This window comes from Haliotis rubra, unplaced genomic scaffold (assembly GCF_003918875.1).
Source record: "Haliotis rubra isolate DU_JTF1 unplaced genomic scaffold, ASM391887v1 Scf370, whole genome shotgun sequence".
In the NCBI taxonomy this organism is placed as follows: Eukaryota; Metazoa; Mollusca; class Gastropoda; order Lepetellida; family Haliotidae; genus Haliotis; species Haliotis rubra.
In genome coordinates, this window is record NW_025767047.1 from 709,779 (window position 1) to 726,198 (window position 16,420).

A 16,420-nucleotide genomic window follows, 5' to 3' on the forward strand; every position below is an offset into this window, starting at 1 on the left:
AGACGCAGATCACCAAGACGATCTCCTCGCCGTTCACCGCGCCGATCTCCTCGTACATCACCACGTCGATCGCCTCACAGGTCACCACACAAGTCTGCACACAAGTCTACAGTCAGGTCTCCCCGAGCGTCACCCGACATAGAGATAGAAACACACAGTCCACCATCAGAAGAGCATCAACCTCTCATCAGCGATGCTGGGATAGAACTTGATGGAGGCATCATTTTCTCAGACGCTGAGATACGATATTGGATGGTAAACAACCTAGATCTCTCTTCACCTTCCAAGAGTGGCAACTCGGCGCAGACATACCTGATGAAGGAAGACGATGCAGACGCTATCACCTTACCTCCGATCGACCCGATTGCTGCGGTGCCACAGAATGTGGACACAGCCTACCATAAAGCCATGAAAGTTCAAACGCCAGAGGCGTATGTTCTTTGGCCTTAATAGATCTAGAACGATCAATGAGATTCTTATCACCAGATTTCGTGACACGACTTCTGAAGATGATAGGATGATCTACTCGGCTCTACTTATGCAGAACCAGCAAGAACCACACCCTGTATGAAGCTAACGCTCATATATTGATCGGACTCTAGACACTTCGCTAAGGAAGTCCCAGGCCGCCTCCGCGAAGGAGCTAGAGCCTCACCAGTTACAAGGGACGTCGCGGAGGAGTAGCGCTTCGCCGACCCCACATCCTGTTGAACACAGGTCGTTCGCAAAGCAAGCGCTCATATATATATACTGATCTGGCTCTGACTCGATACCTTCGCGAAGGTCGCGAAGGCTAAGTGGCTCCAAGTCTACTTCACCCAGAAGATCTAGAAGGGATACTTCGAGAGCTTCGCGAAGTCTCCGGCGTTCACCGAGGAAGTCTCCTCCAAGGTCTCCATATACTAGCCACTCGTCATATATAGCTACTCGTCAGTCCGTTCAAGACATCGCATAAGTTGTCTATCAACTGTATGCCATATGCCGTCTATAAGCCTACACGAAGACAATTGCACAGGCTATTTACAACACAGAACGTTGCTGTATTAATTAGTCAACGACGTTTCATAGATCTTCACAGGAATCAACTTTTCCGTATAGATTGCTAGAATATGCAATCCCAGACTACGATACGATTATCTACATGCGTGACCATTACGCAGATCTGCAGACAATTCAATATCGAAATTGAACAGCAGCCTTGTTACAGCGAGTATAACTCATAATCGTCAACGTTTCTGAGAAGAAATATGTACAACAAGTTCAGCTTTAATTCTACAATTATGACGATACATTCATGTATACAGTCTACAAGCTGACAACTTGCAAGTTTATTGTACCTTTATATAAGGAAGTCGAATTATATTCAAAACTGAAGTTACTTTCACGACAGCCAGGAAAATAACCTACCCAGCATTAATATTACAGAGCGAGGTATTTCGCTACGGAGGTTTCAGCGTTTACCATTAACCCTCGAAACACGTGGTCACTTTCGGGTAACCGGGGAAGCTACGGTGAAGACCGGCGATTATGCTAATATCAGCGGCGGACAAGATTTTATACAAGGTTTTTCCTGCTACACGGTGACATCACAGCGCTGGTATTCTACAGAATCAAAATGCCTTGTTCTGATTGGACCCGGCGATGGACAACGACCTCACGAGAGGTCGATCTTAGTTCACAGTTCAAGACTTACGTTACAAGTGACAACTATATATCAGTGAACGAGCAATCCTCCTTACAGTCCAGTTAATCTGAACCTTCATGATTGGGCTGCTTTCTTCAGGTTAGAGACCTCCCCTGTCAAGTTAGGACGAGGGCACGGCAGTCAGGCGATTTTACATAAAGTTCAACGAGGACAGACACACCTGGTTGTGCACCTACATCGTCAAGGACTTCGCAGCGAATTTACCTAGACGACGGGATACAAGTGGATCTAAATCCACAGCGTCTCAGACTACAGCTGAATTTCATCATCAAGCTACTAACACAACTAGATGGTTAGTAAACCTACTTAAGCTTTTTGATTGGAGGATTAAAAGGGAAGTTTCACGCTCCAACTTGGGGATCTGAATATAGTGCTCCAACACCTCACAAGTGAGGTTTATGAACACGCCTGGATGATATACTTGGACTCCATGATACGATGATTCTATCACGATGGCCAGTAAGAGCACTGTAAATTTATCTCCACCGAACCAAACAGGAGGGAAAAATGCAACAGATTATTTCCTCTATCATCAAGTTACGCAGACTGAAGTCTCATGTACTACCATCTCCTTTTGGATCAGAACTGTCATACTACGTGCCTACAAGACTACAGGACCCGATCCGACCCTCCATGAGCTTCTAATACTCATGATATTAGAGCGCTAACTTCTACAATTGATCTACACAAATGTTATTTGAAATAATGGAGGGTTTATTTCTGGAGATCCGATATGGTGGTTGCCAACCATTATCTGAGAGATATCACCACCGAGGACGTCTCAGGTATCCACCAATTCGTCCCATGGTCCTCGCGCACAACAGTTGACAGTTCCTCGAGAAGATAAGTCAATCTTACAGATTTCTACTTATCTTATAACAGTACTAAATAGCTACATGCTATATATAATTTGCTTAAGTTCTTTTTTATCATCACAGTACTATGATTATTACATCATACAATATATAAGTTAACAACTCTACAGAGTTTGTTATTATATATTTACCTTAAGTTAATCATATCTTAAGCGTAGTACTATGGTTACATTATAAATGCATTAGCTAACAAACTCTACAGAGTTTTTGGCTATTATATACGTAGCTTAAGTTAATTATATCTTAAGCATAGTACTATACTCATATTGTAAAAATATATTAGCTAACAAACTCTACGGAGTTTTTGCTATTATATAGGTAGCTTAAGCTTATTCATATCTTAAGCTCAGTACTATGTTTATATCATATAGGTATATTAGCTAAAAGAAACATTTTAGCTCTACAGAGTTTTTGGCTTCATTAGTCTATCGTAGCTGTTACCATAATTATATCTCAAGTTTGAAGACATAAATCTACGGAATCTTAAAATGACATGATAGTAAAAATATATTAGAATCAAACTTAACTGTAATACAGCAGTATTTTATTTAAGCATAGTACTATACTCATATTGTAAAATATATAGTCACTAACAAATCATCTCATTCACAACAACCCGGTTTTGTTTGCTATCATATAGGTAGCTTAAGCTTATTCATATCTTAAGCTCAGTACTATGTTTATATCATATAGGTATATTAGCTAACAAACTCTAAACAGTTTTTGCTATTATATATTTGGCTTAAGTTTCATCATATCTTAAGCTTTATGGTTACATTATAACATGTATTAGCTAACAAACTCTACGGAGTTTTTGCTATTATATATGTAGCTTAAGGTTTCCTTCATATCTTAAGCTCAATACTATGTTTATATCATATAAGTATATTAGCTAACAAACTCTAAAAGGTTTTTTGCTATTATATATTTAGCTTAAGGTTTTCCTTCATATCTTAAGCTCAATACTAGGTTTATATCATATAAGTATTTTAGCTAACAAACTCTAAAGGGTTTTTTGCTATTATATATTTAGCTTAAGTTTCATCATATCTTAAGCAGTATGGTTACATTATAAAATGTATTAGCTAACAAACTCTACGGAGTTTTGCTATTATATATATAGCTTAAGTTTCATCATATCTTAAGCTCAGTACTATGTTTATAACATAAAAGTATATTAGTTAATAAACTCTAAGGAGTTTTTTGCTATATACATTTAGCTTAAGTCTAATCATATCTTAAGCTTAGTACTATGGTTACATTATAAATCTATTAGCTAATAAACTCTACAGAGTTTTTGGCTATTGTATATGTAGCTTAAGTTAATTATATCTTAAGCACAGTACTATACTCATATTGTAAAAATATATTAGCTAAACAAACTCTACAGAGTTTTGCTATTATATATGTAGCTAAAGCTTATTCATATCGTAAGCTCAGCACTATGTCTATATCATATAAGTATATTAGCTAACAAACTCTAAAGAGTTTTGCTATTATATAATTAGCTTAAGTTTAATCATATCTTAAGCTTAGTACTATGTTTATATCTTAAAGTATTTTAGCTAACAAACTCTAAGGAGTTTATACTAGCATATTAACAAGCTTAAGTCTATTAGTCTTAAGCATTGTATTAATGTTATATATACTTTATCATAATAAGTACATTGTAATAACCTTTATATGGCAGCTGATAAATTAGCAGCAGGAATTCATCAGTTCAGTGCCTTTATGAAGTTCCCATAGGGTTATTACAATCATCACAGTTCAAATCACTAATTATTAAAATCCAAAGTATTATATATTCCCACCTCCTTTTCCGTAGGATTCTACAAGCAAAAAGAGCATGAGTCAGGATAAGGAAAAATATGTAATTTTTAGAGTAAAATTGATATTTTATACTTATCCTGACTCATGAGGTAAGCCCTCCCATCCTCCCCACATAACACTTTGGATTTCCCTGTAAATTCAAATGTTGGGCTCAGTATATGAGGAGAGAGTGAGGCACATGGGTGGAGGTGGCGCCCTCGTTCCCGCGCTTGTGGAAGGGAGGTAACTCGTGCTGAGTACTAATTAGTGATTTTACATTGAAGGGAGCTTCAATTAGGGAGATACAAGTGTTCCACTATGTTCGCAAGAAGAAGAAGACAAGCAAAAAGAGCATGAGTCAGGATAAGTATAAAATATCAATTTTACTCTAAAAATTATGTATTTGCTGTACAATGCAAAAACATGGACAAGAAAAATCGGGAAAATTCTAGATCGTGGTCACACTCTTCCACCTTAGAGACAAGATGACCAAGCACATGGCTGAATGTGAGTTTGTTCCATTACAGTGCCCTGTGGATGATATACTTTCACATATCCCTAATTTGGATTCTTTTCAGTCAACAGAAGAGATTCCCTTACGGGAGGCAATACTGTAGACTAATGCTTAGTCTCTGAATATATGTAATATTGATAGTAACAAACAAGCCCATTTAAATTGAAAAGGAGCCCCAGGGAGATCAGAGATTCAGAGACTGAGAACATCTGCATTGGGGCTACACGTGCTGGGGTCATGACCAATTAGAAGTCACATCAGATAACAGTATTAGTGACAGGCATATTTATTGGCCCTCGTGTTAAGCCCTGTCCATCTCTATGCTGTCATCACCTCATGCGGACCAGTCAAGCCCCTTTACTGCCTAACATTTTACAGTTTGGAAACTTGCAGCCCACAATGTCACTTGGAGACTAGATGACCAAGGTGCAAGATCTATCTAGAACACCAACAAAATTATTTATGAATTTGAACCTATCTCAAAATTCAAAAGTTTACATGTGTATAATATGCGTTAGAGGATATAGATAAACCCCTTTTTTGAAACAAACTGTTCAATGGAAGTGAAAAGACCAGCGTCTGTCTTATGCTTGAAGATGTTCTGGATATTTCTACATACTAGATCATCCTCACTAGATTTCACCTTACATGCCTCAGTCACGAAGGTAAACAGATTTAATTCTGAGATGCTGTGCCATTTCAATTTGGTTCTTCATGAGCAGGCGACTAATGGGATCGGGTGGTCAGGCTTGCTGACTTGGTTGATACATGTCATCGATTGCGTAGATTGATGCTCATGCTGTTGATCACTGGATTGTCAGGTCAAGACTCGATTTTTTTTACAGACCGCAGCCATAATGGAATATTGCTGAATGCGGTATAAAAGCAAACTCACTCACTCTTCATGAGTGCTACAAGTTAGGATACAACAGTTACTGTTACTTCGTTTGTTTTGTGAAGTTCTGTTTCTGAAACAAATCCTGGCATATGAACAAAGGAGCGATAGTAATGCCTTGATCAAATCGATCAGATTGAACCTGTGCACAAATTGCTCCCCGCCATATGTTGACACAGAGTTTTACTGTTGAGCAATTAGATAAAGTGAGATATTCAAAACACAGCCGAGTTTCGCACAATAATCCTACACAAGGAATAAAAAAATAATCCTTGTTTTAATTACAATTCACATTAACAATTGGACTGCTATGTGTGGACCCAAATCAGGCAATGAAACAGTACTTTTAACAACATAACATTCAAGAGGAACCTTTCCCCAAGATTTTGTTCGATTTGTCTCTTCAAGACAAGAAACTGTACACAAGGCCTCCACGATAGCTTCATGTCACCCAGTGTGCTTGTTTTTTTAAAGAGTTCACAGATGAAAATGTGAGCCAAGATTCCAAACCACTGGTGAGGATGTTGGTCTGGCCAGCCATGGCAGTTAGATATGTTTACTTTGTAACCCGACCCCCAAAGTGAGTTAGTTTTCTTGCAGATGTTAACAGACCCTGAACCTGAGGAAATCTAGATTTGCTTTATTTAGGGCTTTAGCATTGCAGAGAGAGCTTGGCAGTAGGGAAAATAATGTTGTTCAGGGACTGTGAAACAGACTAGCAATATGGAGGGCGGCTGTACTAAAGTACTGTCGGAAATAGAAAAAAAATGTTTTTAGGCTGTTACTCTGTATCCCTAAAATTTACACAATTGCAAATAGCATATGTCGAAATATCCCACTTTGGCCTTACTTGGCATTCAGTGGGATGCGTAATAGGATATCCAGAAAAGCATTATTTACTCGTAAAATCGGGCAAAACTTAGAAAAAATATGAATAGCTGCTGAAAACAATAGATCAGACTATAGATGGCAATTAGGTCGCTCAGCCAAGTATGACGACGGACTGTCGACTCACCTGGCATTAAATGCATGTGCTGCCTACAGGCAAAAGGGGTCATCTCAAAGATATTTTGTGCTTTTTCATGTGTGTTGACTATGCCTCATCTATTGATTAACATCTTACGTGTCTTTCTTTCATATAGTTTATGTTGAGATATGTAAATGAGTATGATACCTGATAACCATAGAAACGCATCATATTAAATGTCTCAAAATATATAGGTGGCATGACCACATGATCGCGAAGATCGACAGGACTGGATATTATATGTAAATTGTTATGACATGCCGTGTACTTCCCCAGTATAAATGCCCTAAAAGATTATCTTATCTTAGCTGATATCTCTATCCCCCAGACCGACCCCAACGATCGTCTGCGACACCCGTCCAGGTTTTGCTTTTGAGATGAACCCTCCTATCTGTTTCTTTTTATAGTGACAGTAAGATTCCATTGTAGCTACATCCTTAATAGTTTCAGCATGAAAGTTATATTTTACGCAAGCTATCGTTTATAATGAAGCTACGTCTAATTTCAAATTGGGCATTTAAAAAGTGTCCTTTGTAAAACAATATCGTTGCACACTCATTTGCATAAATCCCCGGTCTGTTCCAAATAAATTGTTTTGGACTTGCATTGCTCATTTCTGCACTAATCTCTCCTCAGTAAAGTCCCTTTTCTACGTTTCCTATCTCCCTACCACTGAGACTCTAGTTAGGCCGAACTTAGTTTAACAGATATTTCACACTTCGCACATATCAGCTACATAAATTGAAGAGATAAATGAGAAAATACAGTTTTTTTTCTATTTCCGACAGTACTTTAAGAGGGAATCTCCTTCAGGAGAATACCTGCAAAAGCTTTCTTAGTTTAAGAAGACGTCTACAAGCCAGCTGCTACAATAACATCAGGGGCATTGCTCCCATCTATGTTGACCGATGGAAGTGAGACCTGCGTGCGGTAGAATACTTCATGTGATACAGATGACAGTATGTTCGCCAAGGGACCCCTGGTTTTAGAACTTAAAGTGATGGTTGTACAGTCGTCAGCAGTTCAGCCTTCACACACTAGAACGTCTTTAAAGAGACCCTGCACGCAGACCTTCACACAGCCACAAAGCTCCATGCAGACTCAAACATATATGCAGCAAAGCTTCGTGTAACCGTAGGGGTTCATGCAGCATCAGGCCTCCACGCAGACTCAAACATATATGCAGCAAAGCTTCGCGGCAACTCAAACATATATCAAACAGCAAAGCTTCATGGCAACGCAGACTCAAACATATATGCAGCAAAGCTTCGTGCAACCAAAGAGGTTCGCAGCATCAAGCCTCCACACAGACTCAAACATATATGCAGCAAAGCTTCATGCAACCGTAGGGGTTCATGCAGCATCAAGCCTCCACACAGACTCAAACATATATGCAGCAAAGCTTATATGCAGCAAAGCTTCGCGCGGCAACCGTAGGGGTTCAACCGTAGGGGTTCATGCAGCATCAAGCCTCCACACAGACTCAAACATATATGCAGCAAAGCTTCGCGGCAACCGTGCAACCAAAGAGGTTAACCGTGCAGCATCAAGCCTCCACACAGACTCAAACATATATATGCAGCAAATCAAGCCTCCACACAGACTCAAACATATATGCAGCAAAGCTTCATGCAACCGTAGGGGTTCAACATCAAGCCTCCACGTGCAGCAGGGGTTCATGCAGCATCAGGCCTCCACGCAGACTCAAACATATATGCAGCAAAGCTCCACACAGACTCAAACATATGCAAAGCAAAGATGGTTCAGCAAAGCTTCATGCAACCGTAGGGGTTCATGCAGCATCAAGCCTCCACGCAGACTCAAACATATATGCAGCAAAGCTTCATGCAACCAAAGAGGTTCGTGCAGCATCAAGCGTCCACGCAGGATCAGCCCTTTGCACAGGCACAGACCTTCACGAACCAATAAGCTGAAGCATCTTTTCAATCGGCAAATCAACCAGATTTTGTGGCTAATATCACAAAACAAGTCTTGCTGGCCATGCAGCGACAAGAAGAAGAACAACAGCATCCTATGATGGTACATAAACCGATAACCTAATCTGTGTCAGTCAGCGTCGTCAATATATGAAGAGTCACAAAATGATAATATTTAGTCGTCAATTAAGGAGAATTTGTCTATAGAAGAAGATAACGCTTTGATTTACGAAGACCAAGAGTTATTAACGTGGATTGTATATGTGTTACCTATTTCTTCACCAACAAGGGATTCATCTCCCGCTGATACTTATTGTATCAAAGGCGAGGATATCAAAACTTTAACTTTTCCTCCAATAAGCCTTTGCGAAAAAACATTAAGGCTCAATGACTGCCTACACCAACGTTCAATGTTCAGGTACACAATATGGAGATTTTAAACAAGATTGATGAAGATTACTCATTAATGAGTGATTTGAATTCAAAAACCTACATGGTTGAAGATGAAAAACTAGCGCAGCTGGATTACTATATCTAGAAGGCATTATATGGATAGGCCATGTTTTGTGTTTCAATGTTTCTTTCTGCTATGGTCACCCAGAAGAGTTCAAGATAAGCATGGCCTCTGCGCAAGGATGATCGCAAATTTGTGAAATGTTCTATATTTGCTCCACCTGAGTGTTTTATATTCACTCCACCTCAGCAGGTCTCACATTGCTATGTTGCCAAGGATTATTATCCTCTTGTCAATAGTTGGACTTCTACATGAAGCTCTTATTACGTCAACCCTAAGGGGCACACATCAACTTGATTCCATACAACGCATGAACAGGGAAATGGCACAAGTTTCTAAAGGTCAGATATTGATCAAATTGATTCAGACCATGAACTTGATGTTCAAACAGTCGATGTAAAGACTCAATTTTGGAGCTGTTTCTCAGAAATTTAAAAGGCAAAGGACAGAAGGTTCACGTCGACAAAAAGGAGTGAGACCTCTGGTTTTCGTAAGCCACACAAGATATGATACGGGCAAGCATGCCTCGGCTCATCTTGGTCTCAGATGGGATTTCATGGCCAAGAATCAACTTCTAGCTCAGCCAGATAGACAATTTCACATCCAAGCTCTATCATCGATACTTGGAACTCATGATACACAAGATTTATCCTTATGTCCAGTTAGAGCTCTGAGGATATATTTGAAGAGAACTTCTCTGAGAAGAAGAAAGTTCAAAAGGCTGTTCATCCCTCTATAGCAAAATACTTCAACAGAAGTATCGAGAACAACAATCTCGTTCTGGATGAGAGCAGTGATTCTGAGAGCCTACAGAGCACCAGCATCCAACCCACACGACGTCAGAGCAATAGCATCCACCCTAGTGCTACATGGAATCTGCTCAATTACATCAATAATGTAGGGATGATTCTGTAAGTCGGACACTGTCTTAGCTAACCACTATCTCAGGGACTTTGCCATGGAAGATGTCACCAGAATACGCCAGTTTGGTCCCTTGGTTGTAGCACAACAATTGACAGTGCCGGTGAGAAGATAAGCATATACCCATAATCATGTTGGTTTCGTTGAAGTCAGCTTACTAATCATAACCACTGAGTCCATGCCCCCTGTTTTACAAGATAAATCAAAGCATGAGTGATACGATCCACTTAAGTTTATGACCTATTTTTAACACAGAGATCGAACAAAGACAAACAGGAATTCGATGCTATGCACGTCTTGAAATCCACAAAATTGTAAGATTTACTTGTTTTGGAAAAAGAGAAGGTGGTACCCCGCTTATCTATATCATAAGGATTGAAGAGCTCCCTGGGCTTAATAGACAGTACGGGTGTATCCAAAATTAGGTGGTGACCCACTGCCTACCGACGAATGGAAGCAAATCAGGATAATGACAAGTCAGGATAAGGAAAAATATGCATTTTTTATTAATAAAAATCATATTTTGTACTTATGCTCACAGCAAGAGAGAGAAGCAAATAAATATGAGTCAGGATAAGTATGAAATGTCATTTTTATCCCAAAAAAATACATATTTATTTGAACCTATAGCAATTTTACTGAAAAAGAATCATCTGAAAGTGACAATCTATAGGTTATTTAGCTACAAAGCTATAAGACTTAACACTTGTTAAATCAGGCCCACAATGGAAAAGGGTGTGCATTCAGTGTTTCAGTTTACCGGTAATTACTGGTATTTTACCGAAGAATATGCCCTGTACCGGTAATTTCAACGCTGTCAGTTCAGTGTACTGGTAAAAATCATATACAGTTAGTTGGCTATTAGACTAGTGGTGGTAATCATACGTTAAAAACGTGCTGAGCAATAAAATCATCTGACTCATCTGACTTTGGTCTCGTTTGTTGTCTTTTCACCACGGAAAAAAATGATAATGGAAATCCCTCTGATCTATCTATAGAAATCACCAAAGTAACCTTGACATGCCGATGTTCCATAATTCTGATTGGCTGAGAAAGCAATTCGCAACAACTCGTGTCCTCTGTCTGGCGGAAAGATACGAGTGGTTATGACTGGCTTTCAGAGCACATGTCAAATGGCAACTCGAAAGCAGACGACACTGTCATCTTTTTTGGTAGGGGTCAAGCTCAATCACCAAAACATAAGGCTAATGAAAGTGAGGAAGCAACTGGTGACAGTAGTAATAACAATGATGGCAAAAAAGATTCAACCTGTCACAGTGATAAGAAGAGAGTGAAGCGGTTTAATGATGACTGGTTTCACGAATTTCACTGGTTACGTACCAAAAATGATCAGAAAGGGAGAATGTTTTGCAAAATATGTGAAGCAGCTGGTAAATTGAATAGATTTACTCGTGGGTGCATTAAATTCGGCTTTGAAAGACCACCGTGACAGCGATAGTCATCATGAGGCTGTTGTATCCATGTCCCACAAGACAGCGATGGATGCACATGTTTCTGCTGTGAAAGACAAAAATCATGAATGTTTGGTAGCAATGATGCGAACTGTTTTATATATGGCGCAAGAAAACATCCCTACATCAAGTTTAGTAGGCTTGTAGATTTGCAGCGACGCAATGGATGTACATCCCTGTCTGGCGTAATTTATGCTCATTCATATTCTATTGAACAATTGTAAACCAAAAGTCACTGTGTTCTTTAATCTGATTGGTTGAAAAACATGATCAAATGGTATTCGATTCCTGGAAATTCGCTGTGTATTAATACATCCAAACATCGCTCACACCATTGTATTGTTACGTCGTCAGCTGTGATGACGTCATTCAAATCATATTGTGATGTAAAGTACAAATGATGAGCAGTTCCAGATGCTACCATGGGAGACAGCCGAAACGGCCAGCTGATGACATTTCACTGCTGTACCCGTACTCGATGTCAATGAGTGCAGACACAAAAATATGTGTGGACCTTTTAGTTTACTTTAGTGTTTACAATGTCGATAAACATCATGTATTTGCCAATTTCCGGGTGTTATTGAGTATTTGAAGCATGGGAAAACGCGAGACATCATGAACAAATGGGACGTTCCTATGTCCAAATTACTTCGATTGGGCTCCGACAAGGCAAGCGTAATGACTGGAAAACGGAGTGGTGTCGGTGTCAGACTGAAAACTGAGAATCCCTATTTAGTGCATGTGCACTGTATCACAGGATGCTGCAAACTTATCTCAACATGTGGCAGAGTATCATACCACATTGAATGAAATTTATAAACTCTACGAGTACAGTGCCACTCGATATGAGAGACTGCGTGAACTCTCAAAAGTACTAGATGATGAGTTTTCTAGCGTCAAACAACCTACAACAGTCCGCTTGGTAGAGCAGTCAAGTCAGTGAAATTAATTTGGCCTGCTTTGGTCATGGAATTTGAGGAAGTAGCAGTGTTTGTTTAAACTTAAAGGTCACATGCAACGTAAAACACAACTTTGCAGATTCTGATACCTTTTCGGTATGGACATACCGAAACAAATTGTCAAAAATGCAAATTCAACTTATAAAGTTGAAAAATAACGCGATGAAAAAACCCGCGCTAAATCGGAGTTCAAACGTTTCACTAATTTTCCCACGACTTTTCGGGGGAAAACGGGTTTCAACAGCTGGGCTGCGCTCATAGCACGTGCGCAGTGAAATAGGTTCGCACAGCTTGGAAGCGGGTTGTCCGGTGAATATTCGGTGAAGGCTTTGGTGTAAGCTATTTTTCTAATGTTTTGTTGATATCTCACAGGCGCGAGCTTTTTATATGTTATGACAGTAAATTAACTGTTTATATAATTTCATTTGTCTATTTCACCACACGTTCTTCTTACCGAGTCACTTTCTCAGTTCGATACTTAAAAGCAATGTCATTATTTAGCGTTGACAGAATTTCTAACTGTGATATAGATATGTCGTTGTCACAGACAAAACTCAATGTCTTGTTTTATTGACACCTGTGTGTCTGCCTGCCTGTCTGCTAATGACAATATTCAATACACAGCTGCTATCACTGACCACATGCAATTTGAACTTAACACCAATCAGGCTGTACACCATAAACAAAATGCATTGATTTATGGCCCGAGTTCGGTCTCTGTCACATTATGTAATTACACAGACAGGCAGGTGTGATACTTGAACACATGACATGTTATGATGTCTGTTGATTGCAAAATGTTATACACAAAAAATGAGCATGTATTTACAAAACCCAACATCTCTATATACACACACACAATGTGCCGTGAAGGCGGCATCTGCAAATGAACCAGCCGTTACACTTGAGTGCACACCCACCCGCTCTGACTGGGTTCGGTATCCCGGCTGCTTCGTTTCTTGGGAAGTAAACCCAAGTACACAATATTCCACTTTTGATTTGCGATTGTACGCTTATAATTTTGTTTATTTGTTTTTTCATAACCAGCAATGTATATTATATGTCATGAATAAGTGATAATTGTGTTTTAATTAAGGTTGATTTTTTGGTTGCATGTGACCTTCAAACAAAAAACTGAAAACATTCAACTTTATAGGAATGACATTTGTGTTGTCTGAAGTTCTGCCAATCATGGAGAAATTGGTCACGATTTTCCAGAAGGATAGTGTCAGTCTTGCTATGATGCGTCCAGTGGCGAATTCTACTATCTAGTGTTTGGAACATTTACTGAATAAAAACTGGTGAAAATGAAGAGTTTTTTAAGACTAACATCGCAGACGGAGTGTTTCGTGCATTAAACTGACATATACAGATGATTGTTCAGTTCAGGCTTTCAACACGGAAAGGAAGGAGTTTATTGAGGAAGTAGTCAACTCTCTCAGAAAGAGATTTCCTGATAACTCTTTGGATGTTTTGTACTCCCTTGATGAAGTCTTGAACCCCACACGTAACCCCAAGAATCGAAATGAACTGGTCGAGTATGGACAGGAATCTCTCACTTAGATACTAGAACAATACGGCACGCTGATTGGCCAGGAAAATGATGACATTACTCCTGTTATTGACAGATCGCACGAGAAGGGATTTCTCACAGTTCAAGCGTGTCCTTTCTGGCATTGGTGTGACATCATTTGAAAAGAGCTGTGAAGTTGTCATCAAAGAATATTCTGATGTATTTCCTGATTTTGCTATACTTGCAGAAGTATCACTGATAATTCCAGAAACAAGTGTGCCTGCTGAACGAGGATTTATCTTACAAAACAGGATCCACACCGGCAAGCGTATTCGACTGTCCCAGTGCAGATTGAACAATTTGATGATGTTAAATTGGCACACATTGGACATGCCCTTTGATTTTTCACACACTGTGAAGTTATTCAAAGCAAATAAAAACAGGAAATTTGAAGGTGTGAGCATTTTGTTTTTATTTTATCAAGTTCAGGTTATAGTATAGTGCCGTTGAAAATGGTAATGTACCGAAAAAATTCATTGCTGTCGGTACACTGTACCGGCGGTTTGAAAAGTTAGTGGAAACACTGGCATTGTTATGAAAATGGATGTGTATCATACTATCATCCAGCTTATAGCACGGATGATGGCTTGTGGAGTCATTTTATTTGAAAAATAATGCTGACATTCCATGACCCCACAACATGGACTTCACACTGATAAGACTATTTGAACAGAAGAAGTCAATAATGAATGTGACTTCCAACACAGCATCGCCTCGTGGACAGGAAAGACCTGTCTGAAGACTCCAACTGAAAGTTGTAGCCACTAGTCAACTCGTGCTTTTAGAAGTCATTGCAAGGCCTAGGGTTGATTCATCTGCTGTCCCAGCTCATCTTTTCCGAGCTCATCCCAGATCGGGATCAAGTCTGGGCAACATGGAGGCAGTCCATGACATCAACACCAGTGTTATCATTTGCGTGTTGTGTGTGTCATGTCAAGTCAAAACTTGGTCCTGTATGGCAGTAAAATTCCCCCAGACAACAATCAATGGTGATCAACAGGTGGCACAAATGTTCCCTAAACTATTTTGCTTCCCCTTCCAAATCTGTCAACCTTACAATCCAACCCTGTGCTTGATGTTTCCCCCTGCTGCACTACACCGTATCCTGACGTCAGCATGAAGCAATGTCAATGAATTATGATTACTCACTGAAGACAGTCTCACCTCTTGTTGAATCTGGCATGTCAGTGGATCAGTCGTAAATGATGAGCATGGTGAAATTGTGCTATGATAGGTCCTGTGTATGGCCATCTAGCTTGGATACCCGTGGTGTGCAGTCAGTTCATGATGGACTGTGCTGGCACTCTACCTCTGAACAACATGTCTGCTTGTGGAGGTCAGAAATGTGCTGCATGTTATTTTGTGTGACATCACACGAAGCTCCTCAGGCCTCAGACTGATATTTTCAGATGGGTTGTCCAGCATTAAACCTATACATGGCAGGCTCACTTTACTGATTTTGTGAGTCGAGGCAGACTCACTATTTTATTCAGCTCGCAAGTTTGAGGCATATTCCTGTTAAGCAATGTCTGTTCGATCACTATGCGTATCACATGACTTCCTAAACTTGATTGTTTGATGTATTATGACCAAATTTTCCACATTTGTTGCCAAGAGGATGTTCCAACGATCAATAAAGTGTTGGCGGGTGAAATAAGATTTCTCCTTTTCCCACAGTGTCACGGACTGCAACCAAGTTTGATAAAGTGGTGAAGAGAGAGGTGTGTCAGGTGACCTCCAGGGGTACCAAGACGTATCGTCACGTAGAGGGAGACTGCAGTGATGTTGACAGCAACTACCTCCTAGCCATTTGTGAGAAGGTGAGTGTAAGATTAAAGTAACATATTCTGCAGCTATCTCAAGAAAATAATATTGCCAGCACATGTCAATCATGTTTTCAAGTGGCAGTTTGCTGATAGTTGTTTGTGTTGTTGCAGGAGACTGGGTCTGATGGAGGCAGTGTGTACGGTGTTTGTTTCATCGACACTTCTGTTGGAATATTCCATGTAAGTTGCCTGGATACACCATTTATGATAGTGAATATTTTTGGCTTTAGAGTGTTATGCTAAATGTGCATGTTGTTTTTGTATGTGAATTTCAGTAAAACAGCATATCTTGCCTATCCATTGGCACTCTACACAAGTTATGTTGAAGGTCTGGTAGGACCAGCAAAATGGGTTCAAACTTTAAAGTGTAATATTTTTATTTGATTGATATCA

At 39.7% G+C, this 16,420-nt stretch overlaps 1 protein-coding gene across 1 annotated transcript in view; it reads left to right on the forward strand.

Annotated features, from left to right (window-relative positions):
• LOC124285920 (DNA mismatch repair protein Msh6-like) overlaps nucleotides 1–16,420 on the forward strand; it is a 139,165-nt gene that overhangs the window by 48,040 nt on the left and 74,705 nt on the right. The window contains exons 13-14 of the mRNA XM_046722197.1: nucleotides 15,879–16,021; nucleotides 16,139–16,207. Of these exons, the coding sequence (XP_046578153.1) occupies nucleotides 15,879–16,021; nucleotides 16,139–16,207 (212 nt within the window). The remainder of the gene's footprint in view (nucleotides 1–15,878; nucleotides 16,022–16,138; nucleotides 16,208–16,420) is intronic.